The sequence below is a fragment of the Cervus canadensis genome, chromosome 19 (assembly GCF_019320065.1).
Source record: "Cervus canadensis isolate Bull #8, Minnesota chromosome 19, ASM1932006v1, whole genome shotgun sequence".
Taxonomy (NCBI): domain Eukaryota; kingdom Metazoa; phylum Chordata; class Mammalia; order Artiodactyla; family Cervidae; genus Cervus; species Cervus canadensis.
Genome location: NC_057404.1, coordinates 28,442,583 through 28,463,068, shown reverse-complemented (window position 1 = coordinate 28,463,068; position 20,486 = coordinate 28,442,583). Strand labels below are relative to the sequence as shown.

Sequence of the window (20,486 nt, the reverse complement as noted above, 5' to 3'; positions counted from 1 at the left end):
CAAATATTTTGTGTTAAGAATTTTTGCATTTTTATTTGTCAGGGATATCAGCCTGGCGTTTTCTTCCTTAGAGTGTCCTTTTCTGGCTTTCGTACCACATTATGCTAGCCTCATAAAATGACTTTTCGAGTGTTCCTTCCACTTTCATTTTTTGGAACAATTTGAGAAGGATTGGCATTAATTCTTCTTTAAATGCTTGGTAAAATGTGCTTAGTTGCTCAAGTTGTATCCGACTCTTTGCGACCCCATGGGCTGTAGTCTGTCAGGCTCCTCTGTCCACTGGGATTCTCCAGACAAGAATACTGGAGTGGGTTGCCATGCCCTCCTCCAGGGTATCTTCCCAACCCAGGAATAGAACCCAGGTGTCCTGTATTGCAGGCAGATTCTTTACCATCTGCACCACCAAGGAAGCCCAGAATTTACAAGAGAAGTGATTTGGTCTATAGCTTTTCTTACTGGGAGGTTTTCGATTATTGATTCAATCTCCTTTCTCATAGTTCATTTGTTTGGATTTTCTATTTTTTCATGATTCAGTCTTGTTAGTTTGTATGTTTCTGAGTGTTTTTTGTTCTTTTTTAACTGATGGATATTTGAAGTTTTTTTTCACACAAATCCTGAGTTTTATTGGGGAGCATGATTTTGTAAACATACTTTTTTATATAAGTAAGGTTATGAGAAAAACAAGTTTTAAAGAACTTTGCTATTCTTATAAATTATATCATCTGCTCACTTATGGACAAAATTTCCCTAAATGATTCAGGTGATTTTTTTTTTTTTTAGTTCTACCAGTTTATTTCTACCAACCCATCTCCCTCCACCCTCCTCAGGCATGCATACTCAGTCATGTAACCCCATGGACTACAGCCTACCAGGCTCCTATGTCCCTGGACTTTTCCAGGCAAGAATACTGGAGTAGGTTGCCATTTCCTTCTTCACAAGTGATTTGTTTTTAATACTTCTGACTTCTACATCTGATTTTTTTCTATTGGTGTATAACTGATTCAAAATGTTGTTTTAGTTTCAAATGTACAGCAAAGTGAATAAGTCATATATAAACACATATCACCACTCTTTTTTAGATCTTCTCCCCATATAGACCATTTATATAGAGTGTTGTGTAGAGTTCCGTGCTACACGGTAGGTCTTATTAGTTACCTATTTTATATATGGTAGTTTGACTGTCAATCCCAGTCTCCCAATTTATCCATTTCTTGCCCCTTATCCCCGAGTAACTATAAGTTTGTTTGCTACATCTGTGACTCTAATTCTGTTTTGTAAATAGGCTCATTCATACCCGTTTAATTTAAAGATTCTGCATACAAGCAATATCACATGATGTGTGTCTTTCTCTGTATGACTTACGTCACTTGGTATGACAGTCTGTAGGTCCATCCATGTTGCTGCAAATGTAATTATTTAATTATTTCTTAGCTGCATAATATTCCGTTGTCTATCTGTACCATATCTTCTTTATCCATTCCTCTGCTGATGAATAGGTAGATGGCCTCCACATCCTGGCTATTGTAAATAGCGTTGCAATGAACAAAGTGCATGTATCTTTTAAAATTATGGTTTCCTTCTGGTATATGCTTATGAGTGGGATTGCTGGGTCATATGGTAGTTCTATTTGTAAGGAACTCCATACTGTTCTCAATAGGGGCTGTGCCAGTTTACATTCCCACCAACTGGGTGGGAGGGCTGCCTTTTCCCCATACCCTCTCTAGCATTTACTGTTTGTAGATCTTTTGATGATGGCCATTCTGACCAGTGTGAGGTGATACCTCATTGTAGCTTTGATTTGTGTTTATCTAATAAATAGTAAGTGATGTTGAGCATCTTTTCATGTGCTTCTTGGCCACCTATTATGTCTTTGAAGAAATGTCTATTTAGATGTTCTGCCCATTTTTAAATTATTTTTTTGATATTGAGCTGTATGAGTTGTTTGTATATTTCAAGGATTTATCTTTTGTCAGTTGCTTCATTTGCAACTATTTTCTCCCATCCTGAGGATTGTCTTTTTGTTTTACGGTTTCCTTTGCTGTGTACATGCTTTTAAAAGTTGAATTAGATCCCATATATTTTTGTTTTTGTTTTCATGACTCTAGAAGGTAGGTCAAAAAAAGGATCTTGCTCTGATTTATGTTGAAGAGTGTTCTGCCTGTGTTTTTCTCTAGTCCTGTTTCTAAGCGGTTATCCATTTCTTTTAGATTATCCAATTTGTAGGTATGTGATTGTTCCCAATAGTCTCTTAGGATCCTTTGTATTTCTGTGGTATCCACTGGAATGTTTCCTCTTTTTCATTTATAATATTATCTATTTCAGTCTTTTTCTTAATCTGGCTGAAAGTTTGTCAGTTTTATCTTTCAAAAAACCAGCTTTTAATTTCATTGATCGTTTCTGTACTTTTCCTGGTCTCCATTTCATTTATTTATGTTATCCCCTTCCTTCTGCTGAACGTGGGCTGTTTCTTTTCTAGTTCCTTAAGGGATAAAGTTAGGCTGCTTGAGATCTCTTTTTTAAATGTAGACATTTATTGCTATAACATTTTCTTAAAACTGCCCTTGCTGTATCCCATAGGTTTTGGTATGTTGTGTTTTAATTTGTGTTACATTCAAGGTGGGTTTTTAATTTTCTTTCTGGTTTCTTCTGTGACCGCTTGTTTGTTTAGGAGTATGTTGTTTGATTTCCAGTTATTTGTGAAAATTTCAGCTTTCTTCTTGTTATTGATTTCTAGTTTTATACCATTGTAGTTGGGAAAGATATGATTTCCATCTTAAATTTGCCATGACTTGTTTGCCAGGTCATAAGACCTCTCATGTGACCTGTTGTGGAGAATGTTCTGTGTGCATTTAAGAAGAATGTGTATTCAGTCTGTTGGATGGAATGTTCTATATGTATCTGTTTGATTAATTGGGTCTGAAGTATGGTTCAAAAAACCCCGAATGTTTCTTTGGTTTTCTGTCTAGATCTATCTTTTGTTAAAAGTGGAACATTAAAGTCCTCATCTGTTACTGTATCATTGTCTATTTCTCCTTTCAGATCTTTGTTAATATAGCAATCCCTGCTCTCTTGTGGTTTTCACTTGCATGAGTATCTTTTCCTACACCTTCACTTTGAGCCTGTGTGTGTCCTTAAAACTGAAGTGAGTCTCTTGTAGGCAGCATACAGTTGAGTCTTGTTTTTTTAATCCCACCAGCCACTCTTTGTTTTTACTTAAGAATTCAAAGATTCATATTTGAAGAAGTTATTGAGAGGTAAAGACTAACTAATGCCATCTTTTTGTTTTCTGGCTGTTTTGAGGTCATTTGTTACTTTCTTCATCTATTGCTAAATACCTTTGTGAAATGTGAGATGACTTTCCATAGTGATATGTTTTAATCTGGGCTTCCCCTGTGAATCAGATGGTAAAGAATCCTCCTGCAATGCAGGAGACCCAGGTTCGATCCCTGGGTCAGGAAGATCCCCTGCAGGAGGAAGTGGCAACCCACTCCAGTATTCTTGCCTGGAAATTCCATGGATAGAGGAGCTTGGTGGGCCACAGTCCATGGGGTCGCAAAGAGTTGGACATGGCTGAATGACTAACACAACAATGCTTTAATTTCCTTCTCTTTATGAATCTACTATAGGCCTTTGCTTTGTTATTACCATGAGGCTTACATAAAGTAACTTATAGATTTATTAGTCTACTTTAGGCTGATAATTTGAGTGCAAAACCCTTTTACTTTCCCTATGTTTTTATGTCAAATTTACATATATTATGTATTCATCAGCAAATTACTATAGCTATAACTTTTTAAAAATACTTTTGTCATGTAGCTTTTATACTAGCATTAAATAACACACCACCATATTAGAGTATTCTGAACCTAACTATATACTTCTCTTGACCAGTATTTTGTGTATTTTTATGTTTTCAGGTTACTAATTGGCATCCTTCATTTCAGCTTGAAAAATTCCTTTCAGCATTTTCTGTAAGTAAAGTCTAGTGGTGGTAAACTTCCTCAGTTTTTCTTTGTTAGGCAAAGTATCTCACCTTCATTTATGAAGGAAAAAATTTCATAGGTAAAGTATTCTTGGTTGGCAGTTTTTCTTCTTTAGTACCTGAATATATTATCCTATTCTCTTATGGCTTGTAAGGTCTCTACCAAGAAATCTGCTGGTTTCCTGTTGGGGGTTCCCTTTTATGAAATTTTTTTTTTCTCTTGCTGCTCTAAAATTCTCTATTTTTAGACAATTTTTAATGTATCTTGAGAAGATCATTTTAGATTGAAATTTTGGCATAACCTATTAGTTTCAAGAACTTGGAAGTCCAAATTTCTCCCCAGTTTGAGAAAATTCTCAGCCATTATTTAAGTAATTCTTCTACCTATTTCTCCATGTCTTCTCCTTCTATAACTCCAGTGATACATACAGTGTTTCTCTTATTGGTGTCCCCTAAGTCCTATAAGTGTTCTTCTGTCCTTTTCATTCTTTTTTCTTTCTGCCTCTCTGATTAGGTAATTTCAATTGATCTGTCTCATTGATTCTTTGTCTTGTTCAAGTCTGATGTTGAAGATCTCTGTTGAATTTCTCAATTCAGTCATTGTATCCTTCAGCTCCAAAATTTTCTTTTTCAGGTTTTCTATTCTTTTATGTACATCTTAATTGTTTTTATACTGTTTTCCAGATACCATTCAATTGTTTGCTCTCTTATAGCTCTCCAAGTATTTTTAGACAATTATTTTAAATTCTTTATCAAGAAATTCCTGGGTCTCCATTTCTTTAGGGCTGGTTACTTGAAATTTACTAGATTCCTTTGGTGGGGACATATTTCCGTGATTCTTTGTGATCCCTGTCATCTCTCCTAGGTGTCTTGTGCCTTTGACGAAGCAGTCACCTCCTCTTCCAGACATTATGGATTGATTTTGGTAAGTGAAGACTTTCACACCTGGAAGGGTTGGGGAGGAGCAGAACACACTGTGACCCCAGGTCAGGGGTGCAGGGTAACAAGGTCATGTGATGGCATTGGGTCCAGGAGCGGGGCAGGGTCATGGTGGTGATCTCTTTGGTTCAGGTTGCCGACATCTATAGCATCAACAACTGAGTGGTCCTTGATGAATGCTGCAGGGAGTCCACAAAGGCTGCAATGGCTGTTAGGGTCCTCAGCAGCACCCCTAGGTCCAAGGAGCAGGACCGGTGGTGGCGAGTGGAAGCAGTGGTGTACACGCACACAACTGTGGGGGTCAGCTCTAGACGCCTATGTAGTGGCAGGGGCCAGTCATAGACACACACCTAGTATTGGGTGCCAGGACAGGCAGGAAGGGCCAGGGCCCACTGTGAGCACCCTGGCAGCTGCAAGGGTCCCTGGATGTCTGCATGTTCTCCCATGGCGGCACAGTCTTCCCCGGGTGTGTATGCAGCAAGGGAGTTGCCTCCAGTGACAGGAATCAAGCTGGCAGTGGACAAGTGCACAGCTGGAGGAGCTAGCCCCAAGTACACACACAGTGATAGAGCATCTAGGCTGCTGCCGTGTACTCACATAGAGGCCTGGACCAGCTGCTGGTGAGGTCCCTGGGCTCTAGCAGGGGCCAGAGTGGGGCAGGCTGGGGAGAAAATAGGAAGGGACTCAGGGGCTGATGTCAGTGAATGCAAATGCCTGTGGAGTCCATGGTGGTTGTGCTGTCTCTTGGTTTCTTCAGTGGTGAAAGCTGCTGGAATATCTGTGGGGCAGGTGGCTGGGCACTCCAGTCGCTCCTGCTATGTGCCTGCTTCTGGGAGCCCCTGCTTTTTTTTCTTGTTCCTAGCCACATCTCTCAGTATCTCAGCTTTGCCAGTCTCTGAGTAACATGAAACTAAAGTGGGGACCTTCATGAGGTGACCCAAAAGGCTGGGGAAGCTGGTCACTCACCCCACTCCCCCTTTCTAGCTAGAAGCTCCCTCTTGGCGCTGAGCACTGCTGGCTTTGGGGATGGGAAGATGCAGAAAGAATGAAGCTGTCTTCCCCTTTCTGTGGGGTTATTCTCAGGTTTGATGTTCAACTGCATTGCTGAAGTTTAAGCAGACTCCAGAGCTGTTTAAGTTCATGGATAGATGTCTACATGTTGATTTCTGTGGAACAATGGCGGTTAGGGATCCTGCACTGCATTTTGGTGGCATCTCCTCCAGTCCTGCAACTCAGGAACAGTCAGAGAGAAGAGATACATAGAGCAAGGTATGTGGGAATGGGCATAAAGCTCAGTACCCTCACCAGGCACACCACTCTCCTAGTATCTCTACATGTTTACCAACTTGGAATCTACTATTTGACCATCATTCCAAACTATCGTCTGGGAGAAGTTAAATCCTAGGCTGACTACTCAATGCCAAGAGACACCAGCTCCAGTGGGACCCACTGCAGATGACATAGGAACGGCACACCCTATCAGTATTTTAATCCTATGATCATAGACGTGCCTTTCTGAACTACACAGTGGCAGGAAAACAAAGCACAGGATATCTCTGCAGATAGATGCTCAGCAAAGTTACCTGCCACATCATTATCTCTCTAGCTATCTATCTCTAGTTAAATTTTGCTTCCCACCCGTAACAGCTGGGCATAATACAGATCACAAGTCCACATACTACTAGTTTAACAGAAAGCAAGTTATTTTCTCTAAACATTCATTTTTTTATGTGAAATCAGAATGGTAATTATACTTACTGAGACCTTGTTATGTGCTAGGCACTGTTCTTTGTGCTTTCCATTAATTAATTCATTTAATTCTCATTATAACTCCATGAGAAAGGCACTATTTTTATTCCCATTTTAAATAAGAAAATGAGATACAGAGAGGTTAAGATACTTGCCCAAGGCCATATAGCTAGTAAGTGGTAGAGCCAGGAGGGCAGTGGTGGCATTTAAACTGAATAGTGCATAGATAATGCTTGCTGCAGGGTCTGGCACACAACCAATACATGATAATTTTTATTACAGTAAAAACCTGGGTGCATATTTGTTGGGTTAATCTTAGACAAAGCTTGATTTTCTTACACCAGTGGCAGAAAAGTCCCAGACACTTGTTCTCTCAATTTAACATCAACTGTGACCAAGTTCCTCCTAAGACTTTAGTCAGTTATCCACGGTTTTATCGTGGTTCCTCCAAGTCTCGTCTCAAAGTGAAGTCGCTCAGTCGTGTCTGACTCTTTGTGACCCCATGGACTGTAGCCCACCAGGCTCCTCCGTCCATGGGATTCTCCAGGCAAGAATACTGGAGTGGGTTGCCATTTCCTTCTCCAGGGGATCTTTCCTGATCCCTGATCCAGGGATCGAACCCAGGTCTCCCGCATTGCAGGCAGATGCTTTAACCTCTGAGCCACCAGGGAAGCCCATCTCAGAAGGTTGGGGTTAGGCTTTGTAGACCCGTAATTGCTGTTACATATCTTTTTGTCCCAACTCTTTTCAAATGTAGAACCCATTTTAGCCTGCAGCCTGTAGTTGGTTGGCTCTCTAGGATAATTAATAGAGAACCATTCTAGTCATCAAAAAAGGCTTCACATGGAGACAGAGTTATCAGAATTGGCTAAACTGCCTGGTTACACTGCCATCGATCCCACCTACCAAAAGTTGCCTTGTTTTAATGAGACTTTTCCATTAAATTGTACATTTCTGAAAACAGTGAAGAAGCTTCCTAATGTTTTCAGAAAAGGTAGGTATATCTAGAAATGCCTACCTAAAAAGTGTTCTAAAGCAATACTTGATAAAGGGGAAAAGAGGAAAATATGCCAGAAAAAAAAAAAGTTTTTAGAAAAAGCAACACAGAATTTCGTTTATGCAACAAAGATTTAGAATTTACTGAACATCTCAATATGTAGGCACTGCTCTTGATAATGCAATTTTAGAGCTCAAAGGGACCTTAGAAATTATCTGGTCTAGTCTCCTTATTTCATGGAAAAAGAATTCTGAGGCCCCCAAATTTAAAATAACTTGGCTATCTCCATTCAAAATTAAATGTAACAGACTTTTCTGTCCCTTAAATTAAGCACTTATGTATGCTACTAAATGTTTGTTGAAAGCTATTATTCTCTACCACTTTTAAATTGTCTATTAAGCCTGGTAAAACAATACATGGTAATTGTTTTTAAAACTTACACACAGCAAAAAAACTTTTCTCTAAGTGAGCTAATTAGCATCAGCCATTAGGTTAATAAGCCTTACATTCACCTTTAGTTTCTCCTTTTCCCACAAGACGCCCATCTCTCCTGTCCACACCCCCAATGCTCTCAGATGCAGTCTTTCTGTTCTGTCCTTCCCACTCCATTCTTCCACATGTACCCTCCATTCACGTTTTCTTTTTTTTTTTTTCACATTTTCTTTAAAACCAGGGTCAAGTCATATCACTCCTCCTCTCCCTACCCCCAAGCTTCTGAACATTTTCAAGGTCCAAGGCTTTGCCTGGTCCCTCAGTGCCAAACTTACCTTCTTTCTCCCCAGTCTTATTTACCACTATTCTATTTCCTCTGATGTGCCCTTCAAGTTGTTCCTGGCCCTTTCCTAAATATGCCCCCATATTCAAGCTCTTGCTAAGGCATTCCCCTCCATGCAGAATGCCTTTTCACCCATAACCTTCAGAAATCTCATCCAGCCTTAATGCCATCAGCTACCCCTACCCTGTTTTCATTTTCCCAGCAGTCAGCTCCCCTCTGTGGCAGGAACCACATCTGACCTTCTATTAGATGATGTGGAGAGATGACTTAATTCTTCTACTGAAAGTAAGCTACCCATTCTGCAAGTACAAGAAGAAATAGTTCTGGTTACATTAAAACACCAAATTTATTGCATAATATTGAACTATATGCACACACATAGAAAATAAACATTTCGTATAACTGTATATCTTTTTTTAAATCCTGTATTATAAAGACTGAAAAACTACCAATTGGAATAAGTTTTAAAAAGAAAAAGCAAAAATCTACAGTCCTTCATTGAGATTTGATGCTGTCTCATGGTTCATAAATACTTCATTTTATATAAATAAGTCTCTTCTCTAGTGACTAGTAATTTAAAGTTAGGCTGACATGGATTCTTTGCTCATATAGAATTTTCTTATCTCATGAAGAAGGTTCAGCGTGTTGTGATTTTTTAAATACATATATTTGCTTCAAACACAATCCCTAAAATCCCATTGTAAACAAACATTTCAAATGCATTAAACAAAAGTCCCATAATAAAGAATATCCTTAAGTCTTAGCAATTAGGGAAGAGGGGGGAAAAATCTGAATAGAAATATTTGCAATTTAAATATAAATAAAAACTAAAATAGACTGCATGCATCTACTAGAAGGAAAGGAAGGGAGCATTAAGTTAGGTAACAGAAAGTGATGAAAAGTAGCAGGTGGGGAGGAAAGAAAGTGGTGGAGATGAAAAGTAAGAGTTATAGAAAGAGGCAAGAAATTTATTTTTTCTACTTTTCTAAGAGAAAATACTCCTTAAAAAATTAATGCAACTTGCTCCAAAAGCAAAATGATGGAAGAGGGTGGGGACCTGTTACCTCATCTTTTTGTCAGAAGGGCTTGGCGGAGCAACCAGACAAAGTTCGGCTCAGCTACAAAGCTAAGCAGCTTTGCACAGCCTTGAGGAGGGCCAGGAACAGGCAGAGCCACAGGAAGGCAGCTAGGCCCTCGAGAACTTTAAAAAAACAAAACAAAACAACAAGGCATGTTTGTTAAAGGCTCCCATAAATTCTCAAGAGTTCTGCCAAAGTCATGGACCCACACTCAGCTTGTTGGGCTTGGGAATTTCTGAAGTAGTCCTTTCCTCCTTAGTCCTGAGGGTTGGGCTGCAACAAGCCAGGAGCATTTCCAAGGCTGCAGAGAAAGATGTTCTACATGTGCAGGAGAGAAAGGATGGGTCAGTCAAATCATTCTTGCAGAGGAATGAGAAGTCAGAAGAAGGACAAGGAAGTGTTAGGAGGAAAGATCAGGGCTGGAAGATTTGGGAAATAATTTAAAAATCTACTGCCCTTTATCCAGTAGAGTGCAACATAGTCACAAGTGCAAGGAACACTGGGGAGTTTGGTTCAGGTTCGGGATTCAAAAGTTCCAACCTGCTATACAGTAAAAAAAATAGAACTCACTCCCTATGATTTTCTGTATGGGCCTCACTGTGGCTGTTGAGGAAGGAAGGGAAATCTAGGGCAAGCTGGGGTTCTCAGGCCAAACTGAACCCCTCGTAGTTGTCGAGGGCCTGAGTGAGCCGCGCCCGCAGGACCTCTTTGCTGCTGTACTTAGGGAGGTCAAGAAGGTTGTAGCAAGTGTGGGCCACAGGCAGGTACTCCTCTCCGCTGGCTGTGGACTGGATGACGATCTGCAGGCTGGCCATGCCATAGATGGGAATGCGATCACTGCCCGTCAGGAACACTGTGGAGAAAGCAAAGGGGAATTACCAGCTACGCAGATGTGCCCTGGGAAGTACCGAAGGGAAGGAGTGACACCCTGTGGCTTGTGTGTGAAGTGCAACCACTTTTATGTGCGATTTATATTAATATTAAATCTGCTCACTCTTACAGAGCTGGAGATTGACTTCAAATTCTGTTCTTTAGGTTTCATATGGACTTAGAAGTCTATACTTTTCATTGGCTAATTTCAGACCCTAATTATATGCTGACACAAAGAATGCACCCAGTGAAAAAATGCTCAAAAATGCCCTCACATAAAAAAATGACCTCGGACCTAGTCTGTCAGACAGAGTGAAGTATGTCAGAAAGAGAAACAAAGATCGTATATTAACGCACATATGTGGTATCTAGAAAAATGGTAGAGACGAACTTAATTCCAAGGCAGGGCTAGAGATGCAGAGAATGGACATGTGGATATGGGGGTAAGGGTGGGGGAGGTGGGACGAACTGGGAGATTAGGATTTACACGTTTACCATGTGTAAAATAGACAGCTAGTGGGAGCCTGCCGTAAGGCGCAGGGCTCTCAGCTCAAAGCTCTGCGATGACCCAGAGGGGTGAGGGAGGGGCTACATGTGTACGTACATAGCTGGTTCACTTTGTTGTATAGCAGAAACCAATATGCCCTTGTAAAGCGATTATATTCCAATGAAAAGTTTTTAAAAATCACTCTTCCCTTAAAATGGCCTCCATCAAATGTGTGTTCTCATAAATGTTATCAGCCTTCACAAAATCAGAGAGGAAGGGGATTGCTGCCAGAGGAAAAGAGCTGACCTCAGGGAAACCAGGAAGAAGATGATAGTCTATGTGGCCTCAGGGTCTCCTCTCCCCTCAAGTGTCTGCTTCTACCCCCTTTGCTGGTGAATTTCCATTTGGGATCTGTTTGCTTGCCTTTCCCTTAAACCGGGAGATCTGGCACCAGCAGTGTATGAGGTATTTCACTCTTGCAACACACTGTAACTTAGGAAAAAGAGACCAACCCTTCTGTCTTTTCCAGTTTTCCAGCACCAGATAATCTTCTTTGTTGAACTGCTAGAAAATCTACAATGATATCATTAGTTAAGGAGCACTTTCAAATAACCTGCCACTACCTAAGGCTGTGATATATATAAACATTCTTGTCAAATCTATAGAGTCTAATAAAGACTATAATAAATATAGTCTAATAAAGTCTATTATTATTAGACTACAGAGTCTAATAATAGATTTATGAAAGTCTAAAGGTCTCTGAACAGAAAAATGTTTTATTTAAAGGAAACCCGCAGACCAAGATCAGGCTCTTCTCGATTGTCATAGCTCTTGTCACAGCTCTACAAGCTCCACTGGCAATCTTATCCTGTCACTTGGCTCACATGCCACTGTTTCTCAAGAGCCCAGGTAACTGGGCAGAGGGGAAGCAGGGATTTTTTAAAGGAATTCGTCTGTAAGATCTCTACTTCCTCTCATCTTTACTCCCTGTGAGCAGTAGAATCTGGGGGTAAATCTTGCATTAATACTAATATATGCTTATTCTTATAAAGCAAAAGAGACTGCCTTTCAAATTCTATTTTTAAATTTTATACTATTCACTGGCTAACTTATGATCCTGATTACAGAATGACACAAAGATTTCTACTATTTTTAAGAGGCTCAATTTCATTTTCCTTTCTGAATGTATTACCATTCTCAAATGTCATCCAGCCAGTCACAAAGGACCACTTATTGTATGATTTCATTTATATGAAATGTCCAGCACAGGGGAATCCATAGAGACAGCAGATTAATAAGGGGTGGGAAGCTCGGAGAAAATTGGGAATGATTGCTAACGGGTACACTGTTTCTTCTCGGGGTGATACACATATTCTAAAACTAATTGATAGTTTCACAACTGTGAGTATACTAAAAACCACTGAATTATACACTTTAACTTATTTAGTATGTGTGTGTGAATTAAATCTCAATAAAGCTATTATAAATCACATCTGCCCAGTTACACTGAGAGTGGACACTTTAATATTTTTAAGAGGCTAGATGTGAAGTAATTAGCCTCCAACTAATAAAAAATAAAAAAATAAAAAAAAAAACCTTAGGAGACAGTAAAAAAAAAAAAAAGAAAGAAAGAAACAATCACTGTGCAATAAAAATGTAAAAAGAAAAAAAAAAAGAGGCTAGAGAGAGAAGGGAGGTTAATCCAAACAATTTGATTTCATCAATGTAATACTTCAAGGAATCACATATAAAATACCTAGTATTTCTAGAGCAATAAAAAGAAGTGAAATGCTTTTCTTCCTTTCATTCAACCCATCCTATTAAGCAACAAATAAAGATTAACAACCTCTACTGTGCCTGAGACATCACTAAGACAAAAAGTGTAAATATATTTCCTTACTTAGCCTTTCCCTGGAAAAGGAAATGGCAAGCCACTCCAGTATTCTTGCCTGGAAAATCCCATGGACAGAGGAGCCTGGTAGGCTATACAGTTCATGGGGTCACAAAGAGTCGGACACAACTGAATGAGTGAGCACGCTTACCCTTTACCATTTAAAAGAGTTGAACTTCACCCATGTAGTATACCATCCTATACCAAACAGAAAACCAAAATGTGGACAAATACCATATGGACATTATTGATACTTACACAGAAACTTCTTCTTCTTTTCCAATGGGAACTCATGAAATGTTTCCCAGAATAGTTTCACGGTGGGATGTGTGGCTGAGTAATCACCCTTGTAAATGGCAGTCTGCCCAAAAGAGACAAAAAGGAAAAAAAATTATCTTCCAGAAGCAGAATGTTACAAGTGGACATCTGTATACCATTTGCACTGGAGAGTAAGAAATAAACACCGAGATGAAGGAGACCTCCAAATCCTACTTAATCACAGATCACCCAGAAAGAGACCAAGGTCTGGGTATTCCTGCCCAGACCACTGCTACTCACTCAGAAGTAAAAGACTGCATCTTCTAGGCTTACCTCTTCCAGCTCCTCCCAGTTGTAGCTGCTGTTCCCCACCATCATGGCCCTCAGTTCTGAAGGCTGGAAGAGCTCTAGCACCTTGCCACCACACACCTTTAGGAAGCCGCTGGAGAAAGCTGTGTACCACTCATGAACTGAGATTTGGAAGACATAATTCACATAAGCGTCCACAAATTCCTGCCTGCCAGGAGACCAAAGAATTAGAATACATTTAGCCCAAAGATCTGTGGAATTTATCAAGCTCCCCTTCTACACCGAGGTTGAGAGAGATGAAAAATCCTCACCAAGTTCTCTCAGCAGGAGGCATCCTACAGCACCCAGTAGGTTACCACCCAGCCCTAGGATTCCAGCAGTGACTCTCAGGTGATCTGGGGGTAGGGGAGACAGGAAGGAAGGGGAGGGTGGCAGGTAGGTGGATCCATAATATTGATTTTATTTTTCCTGAGGTGCTCCAGTTTTCATCTCGTTTATGATCCTACATAATTTAGTTCAGAAAAGACTTTTTCTGCTTAAAAGTCTAAGATAATGGTTCTAGACTACTTCCTTTCTTTTCAGAAATTAACAAAGCTAAACCCACCTACATTTGTATCCTCCCCTACTTTAAAGGTAATTTCCTAAAGCCTCAAGCTAAATCCCTTAATCACCTCTGGAAAGAACTGTCTTATACAATGGCTCTATCTCACTAACGATTATTCAAATGCTAATTAAGACAATGCTGTGCTGTGCTTAGTCACTGGGTCCTGTCCAACTCTTTGGGACTGTAACCCTCCAGGCTCCTCTGTCCATGGGGGTTCTCCCGACAAGAATACTGGAGTGGGTTACCATGCCTTTCCCCACGATATCTTCCCAACCCAGGGATCAAACCCAGGTTTCTCACATTACAGGAGGATTCTTTACCATCTGAGCCACCAAGGAAGCCAGATTAAGACAATAGCTTTAAAAAAAAAAAAAAAAAGACAATAGCTTCCTGTAAGCCTGACTCACAGCAAGCTGGCTTCCTGGGCTGCTTATTGTAGGTAAGGAGTTAGTTTTCTGGGCAGGCTTCTATAGGTTGCAGGTCAGAGTTCTGGTTCGGTTTGGTTTTTTTTGGCTGTTTGTGATTTTTTTTTAGCCGTTAAAAAAAAAAACTGAAATACAGTTAATTTTGAATGTTGTGTTAGTTTCAGGTGTACATAAAGATGTTACAGAAAAACTCAAACTTTTGGCCAACCCAATATATAGTAGTGTGTATGTTAATCCCAAACTCCTAATTTATCTTCCCCCCACCATCCCCTTTGGTAACCATAAGTTTGTTTTCTATGCCTGTGAGTCTATTTCCTTTTTATTTATATCATTTTTTTAGACTTCACATATAAGTGATATCATATGATATTTGTCTTTCTCTGTCAGAGTTCTCATATTTTTATATATGGTCTGGCCATTGTCTGTATGGATATTCCACCTCTGATTAGTGAGGACGTGAACTGTGAACTGAGGCACCTGGGAGAAACAGTTGCCAATCTAGAAAAGTTGAAATTGTTAACACCCTTTAACCCAGCTACCCTACTACCAGGTGGTATCCCAAAGGGACTCTTCACATGACTGCACAAGAAGACACGTACAGGGGTGTTCATTGCAACATTTTCTTGTAATACAGAGAATTCGGAGAAACAAAATTAAATATCCAGTATGGACAAAGAAAAACCAAGTCATATGATGGAAACCATAAAGCATAATAGCACTCTAATGGAATTGTGCATGCGTGCTAAGTCACTTCAGTCATGTGCAACTCTTTGCAACCCCATGGACTGTAACCCATCAGGTTCCTCTGTCCACAGGATTTCTCCAGGCAACAATACTGGAGTGGGTTGCCATGCCCTTCTCCAGCGGATCTTCCCAAGCCGCGTCTCTTACATCTCCTGCATTGGCAGGTGGGTTCTTTACCATTAGCGCCACCTGGGAAGCCAGGTTAACAGAATCAATTAAATCTATAATTATCCAAAGGAATAGAATCTCGAAAACAATGCTGAGTGAAAACTAAGTTTCTGAATGCTAACTACAATATAATAGCACTTAGCACTTGCAAGTTGTCTTTTAACACTTAAAACATTTCTATCTATAGAGCCAGACAGTGGCTTTGCCAATTATGGCTGATGATCCTTGGGCAAGTTATTTAATCTCTCTGTGCCTCATTCTTTTCATCAGTAAAATGGGGAGAATAAGAGAACATAACTAATCGGACTATTATAAAAATTAAATGAGTTAATAATATAAAGTTTTTAGAACTGGGGCTGCTTTGTAAATGTTAGTGATTATTATATTGTTTATGGCTAGGAGATTTTGTTTAGGTGTATGAAATTATATATAATGTACATGTAAAATGTGTTTAATAAAAGCATTAATGTAAAAAGATTTTTGTCTTAAAACACATTATAAAAATATAAAAACAAAAAAATATAAAAACATGAAAGAATATGCATAAAATTTGTAAGAGTTTGTCTATGTGGAAAAGGAGGGTGAGAAGAGAGGAGTAGGATTAAGAGGATATACAGCAAGAATGTCAATGGTTTCAGGAATCTTTTTTTAAAAAAATCTGAAGCATATACTATCTGTGTTTACTGTGGATCACAGATACAAAGATGTCTGTCACATTAGTTTTGTGCTTTTCTATTATTTATGTCTTTTTCTAAAAATTAAAAAAACTGACACTATGAAGATAGATACTTGCCACGTCTCCTCCTCTGTGATACTACACTTCACAGAACTACAATGTGAACATCTTGTGTTTCCTCCAGGCATATCCAGTCACCAAAAACTAAACAACCTACACCAATAACTGTTGTGTGAGCCCTAACAGTTTATTTTTTTCCCATTTTGGAATGCAAGTGCTTTTACTGTGAAAGCATCAACTTCAAAGATAGCTATGGAGAATAAACACATTGCCAGCCACACAACCAGAAAACATGAACAGCCAGGCTGCCCACCCACTGAAGTTCTTTGGTTCAAACATTTTGGTTGATTTTGATAACTGACCATTTAGGCCACTCGCTTTTTTCTCCTCCCACACATTAAGTTCCTCCTCTTATGTTTTAAATTTATAAATAAAGAATAAGCCCAGAAGGGACTTCCACAGTGGTCCGATGGCTTGAACTGTTCACTCCCACTGCAGGAGGCGTGGGTTCAACCCCTGGTCAGGGAACTAGATCCCACATGTTGCAACTAAGAGTTTGCATGCTACAACTAAAGGTCCCATGTGCCACAACTACACCCAGCACAGCAAAATACATATTTTAAAAAAGAAGTATGAGCCCATGAAACCCTAGGCCCTCACTGTCAACCTCAATGAAAGTAGAACCCCAGACTCTCACTCACACTCACTTTCTCTGCACCAGCCCCAACCCAACCTTATTATGTGGCCCCGGTAGGCTATGCAATTTCCAGGTCTTGAAGTAATAAACTTTTTTTTTCCCCAAAGTGTCCTCATAATTATTTCTGAAGGGCATTTTGCAGTCATAATCATAACCACAAGGGCTGGTTCAGTCACAACATTGATTAGTGATAGGCCGAGACCAGCACAAAACACTGACAATAGGCATATAATACAGTGGATGGTGGAGTAGACAAGGGGTATAAATTTAGGGTCTGCCATGTCCTTTATCTAGTTACTAAGCTGCTCTTTTCTCATCTTTAAAATGGAGTAAATGTTCAGTTTTTTAAATAAAAGCCACTAAAAAAATAAAAGCCACTAATGTAAAAATATTGTACATCTTAACTACAGATGCTGAAAGTTCTCACAATGCAGACAATGTACTGCTTTCCTGACAAAGATAAAGCCTGTAAAACAAAGAATGTTGCCTGCCTTCCAGTTCTACAAGTATCAAGTCATAAGCCAATGCAGTCACTGAAAGGAATGAAAGAAAGTAAGTGAAAGTTGCTCAGTCATGTCCGACTCTTTGCGACCCCATGGACTATACAGTCCATGAAATTCTCTAGGCCAGAATACTGGAATGGGTAGCCCCTATAATACAGGATAAAAAACAAGATTAAGTATTCTGTTTTTTGGTCCCAAAATAGTTATGATACATGTCAGGAAGAATTTCAGTGACACCAGATTCTTGATTCTTCCTATACATAAATAAGCACTAAAATCACTTACTCGAGATACTTGATTCTTTTGTGTGTGATTAGAACTCTTTCACCAAGATGTACGTTTGACTATATGTATTTCCCAGTCCAAAAAAAAAAAAAAATTACATATATTGGCTCTTTCTCTACCTCTTAGGAGCAGTTCCTCAGAACTATCTAAGAGGCAGTCTCACAGGCTATAGTACTAAGTAAGGCCACTGAGGGCCTTATAGTCAAAGCTATGGTTTTTCCAGTAGTCATGTACAGATGTGAGTGGACCATAAAGAAGGTTGAGCATAAAGTCTGAGTGGACCATAAAGAAGAACTGATGCTTTCAAATGTGGTTCTAGCAAAGAGTCTTAAAGAGTCCCCTGAACAGCAAGGAGATCAAACCAGCCAATCCTAAAGGAAATCAACCTGGACTATTCATTAGAAGAACTATTGCTAAAGCTGAAGCTCCAATATTTTGGCCACTTGATGCAAAGAGCCTACTCATTGGAAAAGACCCTGATGCTGGAAAAGATTGAAAGCAAAAGGAGAAGGGGGTGGCAGAGGATAATAAGATGGTTAGATAGTATCACCAACTCAATGGACATGAATTTGAGTAATTCTGGGAGACAGTGGAGGACAGAGGAGCCTGGGGTGCTGCAGTCCACTGGGTCGCAAGAGCTGGACCCAGTTTAGCCACTGAACAGCAAGAACAAAGGCCCCTGAATAAATTAAAAAATCATCTCTCTCATACTGTGCATTTTTTATTTCAGTCAGCAGTTGCAGAAACCATGAATGGACCCAGTGCAGACTTTTCTCCTTCATCTGAACTCTCCAAGGCACTAGCAAGGGCCCTTGTGTCTGTCCACCTTCCTGGTGAGTCTAGACAAATTTGGCTGAGTGTCTCTTGTCTTGCTTGACGATCTTGAGTTTTATTCAGTAGTAAGTAAGAAAGGTAACCGACTTTTCATTTGTAAGATATTGAGAAAGTGCCCAGTGGTGCTTAGGTAGGAGGTTGATCTGATGTCTTTCCTCAAATCATCTTTGATTTCCTGTCATCTTTGATTTCCTCAAGACATCATCTGATGTCTTTTCTGTTCTATCTTAACAGAATTTCTTGGATAAAAGTGAAGACACCATATGAGAGCCTTCAGCTCCAAACGTAAGGGACACAGCTCTTCCTGGCCAGTTACAACTTTCTCAGGCAACTGAGGAACTTGAGTTGTGGCAGAGGCAAGTCCTCATAGTGTGCAGCAGTCTCTAGGGAAACCCACTCATTAATTTACAAATTCATTAACCCAGAGACACATATATAAAAATTGGCCATTCAGTGCTCAGAGCACCCACACCAGTTTTAGACTGCCAGCAGGAGAAAACAAGACACACAGAAGAGATGAAACGACTCTAGGGTGACACTTAGAAGAATTAAGCCCATAAACCACACATTGGCCCACCACAGTTTTCAATAGTGATTTTACTCTGATAAACCAACTTTCAAATGAGAAAGAGCCTCCTAAACAGAAGAAAATGGGGTGTCAGATGACCCCTGACTAATACCCCAAATTAGGTTTACATATGTATAGAACTTATACTTTTAAGTACTTAACTAGGAACTAAGGAAATCCTCTCTGAAATGGCCAAGGTGCAGCTCTTTTTGACATTCCAAAACCGGTTTCTGCATAAGCAGTTAGAGAAAGCCACCTTGATGAAACATCTTTTCAAAATTCTAAGGGCACAAACTCCTTCTAGGAGGAATCTGCATTTTTCTCCTTGCATCTTTGAGATATACAGGTTCTACCAGAATGCTCAAGAATTCTTCCCTTACTCTTATTTAAACCATCTCTAATTCCTGGGACTGAGGCGGGGAAATAGGCCTTTAAAATCCAAGCAAGGGACTTCCCTGGTGGTCCACTGTAAGACTCTGAACTATGAATGCAGGGGGCCTGGGTTTGATCCCCGGTTAGGGAACTAGATCCCACATGCCACAACTAAGAGTTCCTGTGCCACAAGTAAAGATTCCACATGCCAAAGTGAAGATTGAAGACCCTGTGTGCTGCAGCTTAGAATCAGCACAGACAAATAAATAAATATTCAACCCAAGCAACTTAAACTTATTCCAACTGTTATTTATAAACTAGTGAGTTTAATATTGTAATACTTGATTCATGACTAAGTTTTAAAATGAAGCTATGAGATCTCTGATTATATCTATCTATATGTCTGTGTGTACATTATAGATAAATGTCTCTACTTCTGAATGGTATTGCCAAAATTAATTTGTAAAAGAGCTCTCTACTTAGTTGACTTAAAGGAAATTAAGCATCTACATAAAGTCTCAAAAATATAGGAGAAATTAATCCAAATGAATTTCAGGTCACATGATCTGGTAAATATTTAGTTTTAAGTTAATATTCAGTACTAAACTTAGTTTAAGTTTGCTAGTTTAATTAATACAGACTCTTTAAAGTCATCAACATTAAGAGTAATACTTGTACCGAGGTTTACTAAAAGTCATCTAAGATCTCATTTCCATTATAAAATTTGTCAGCAAGAAAAATAACCTGGTATATTATGGAATTTTTATAAGTAAATTAACTGTAAATGAGATGACAGTTTTTAGGTCACTTTAGGAATAATTATACTTTATGGTCTGTTGTTAGTTGTTAAGTCATGTCTGACTCTTTGCAATCCCATGGGGTGTAGCCTGCCAGGCTCCTCTGTCCACGGGATTTTCAAGGCAAGAATACTACAGTGAGATGCCCTTTCCTTCTCCAGGGGATCTTCCCAACCCAGGGATTAAACCCACATCTCCTGCATTGGCAGGTGGATTCTTTACTACTGAGCCACCAGAGAACCCTTGTTTTTTATGGTATGTTTACTGAAAAAGAGTTTCTCCAAATATTTGGTTACTTGAAACTTTAGAGTTTTGCTAAATTATGTTAAATGATGAAAGTTCATTGAATATCTAATTCATTCCAAAATAAAATCAGATACTGAAACATTAATTACTGAACATAGATTTCCTTGTACA

At 39.4% G+C, this 20,486-nt stretch overlaps 1 protein-coding gene and 1 long non-coding RNA gene across 4 annotated transcripts in view; one reads left to right on the top strand and one right to left on the bottom strand.

The window, feature by feature from the left end:
• Positions 1–4,848: 4,848 nt before the first annotated feature.
• Positions 4,849–18,688, top strand: LOC122422046. The gene is made up of 5 exons (XR_006263713.1): positions 4,849–4,907; positions 6,005–6,190; positions 17,121–17,262; positions 18,229–18,331; positions 18,567–18,688. It is a non-coding gene; the product is annotated as an uncharacterized LOC122422046 (long non-coding RNA).
• Positions 8,770–20,486, bottom strand: part of HERC3 (HECT and RLD domain containing E3 ubiquitin protein ligase 3) — a 133,565-nt gene continuing 121,848 nt past the window's right edge. For all 3 annotated transcript variants that reach the window (XM_043438246.1, XM_043438248.1, XM_043438247.1), the window contains 3 exons: positions 13,361–13,544; positions 13,028–13,130; positions 8,770–10,374 (listed from right to left, as the gene is read on the bottom strand). In XM_043438246.1, the coding sequence (XP_043294181.1) occupies positions 10,166–10,374; positions 13,028–13,130; positions 13,361–13,544 (496 nt within the window). In that variant the 3' untranslated portion in view covers positions 8,770–10,165. The remainder of the gene's footprint in view (positions 10,375–13,027; positions 13,131–13,360; positions 13,545–20,486) is intronic.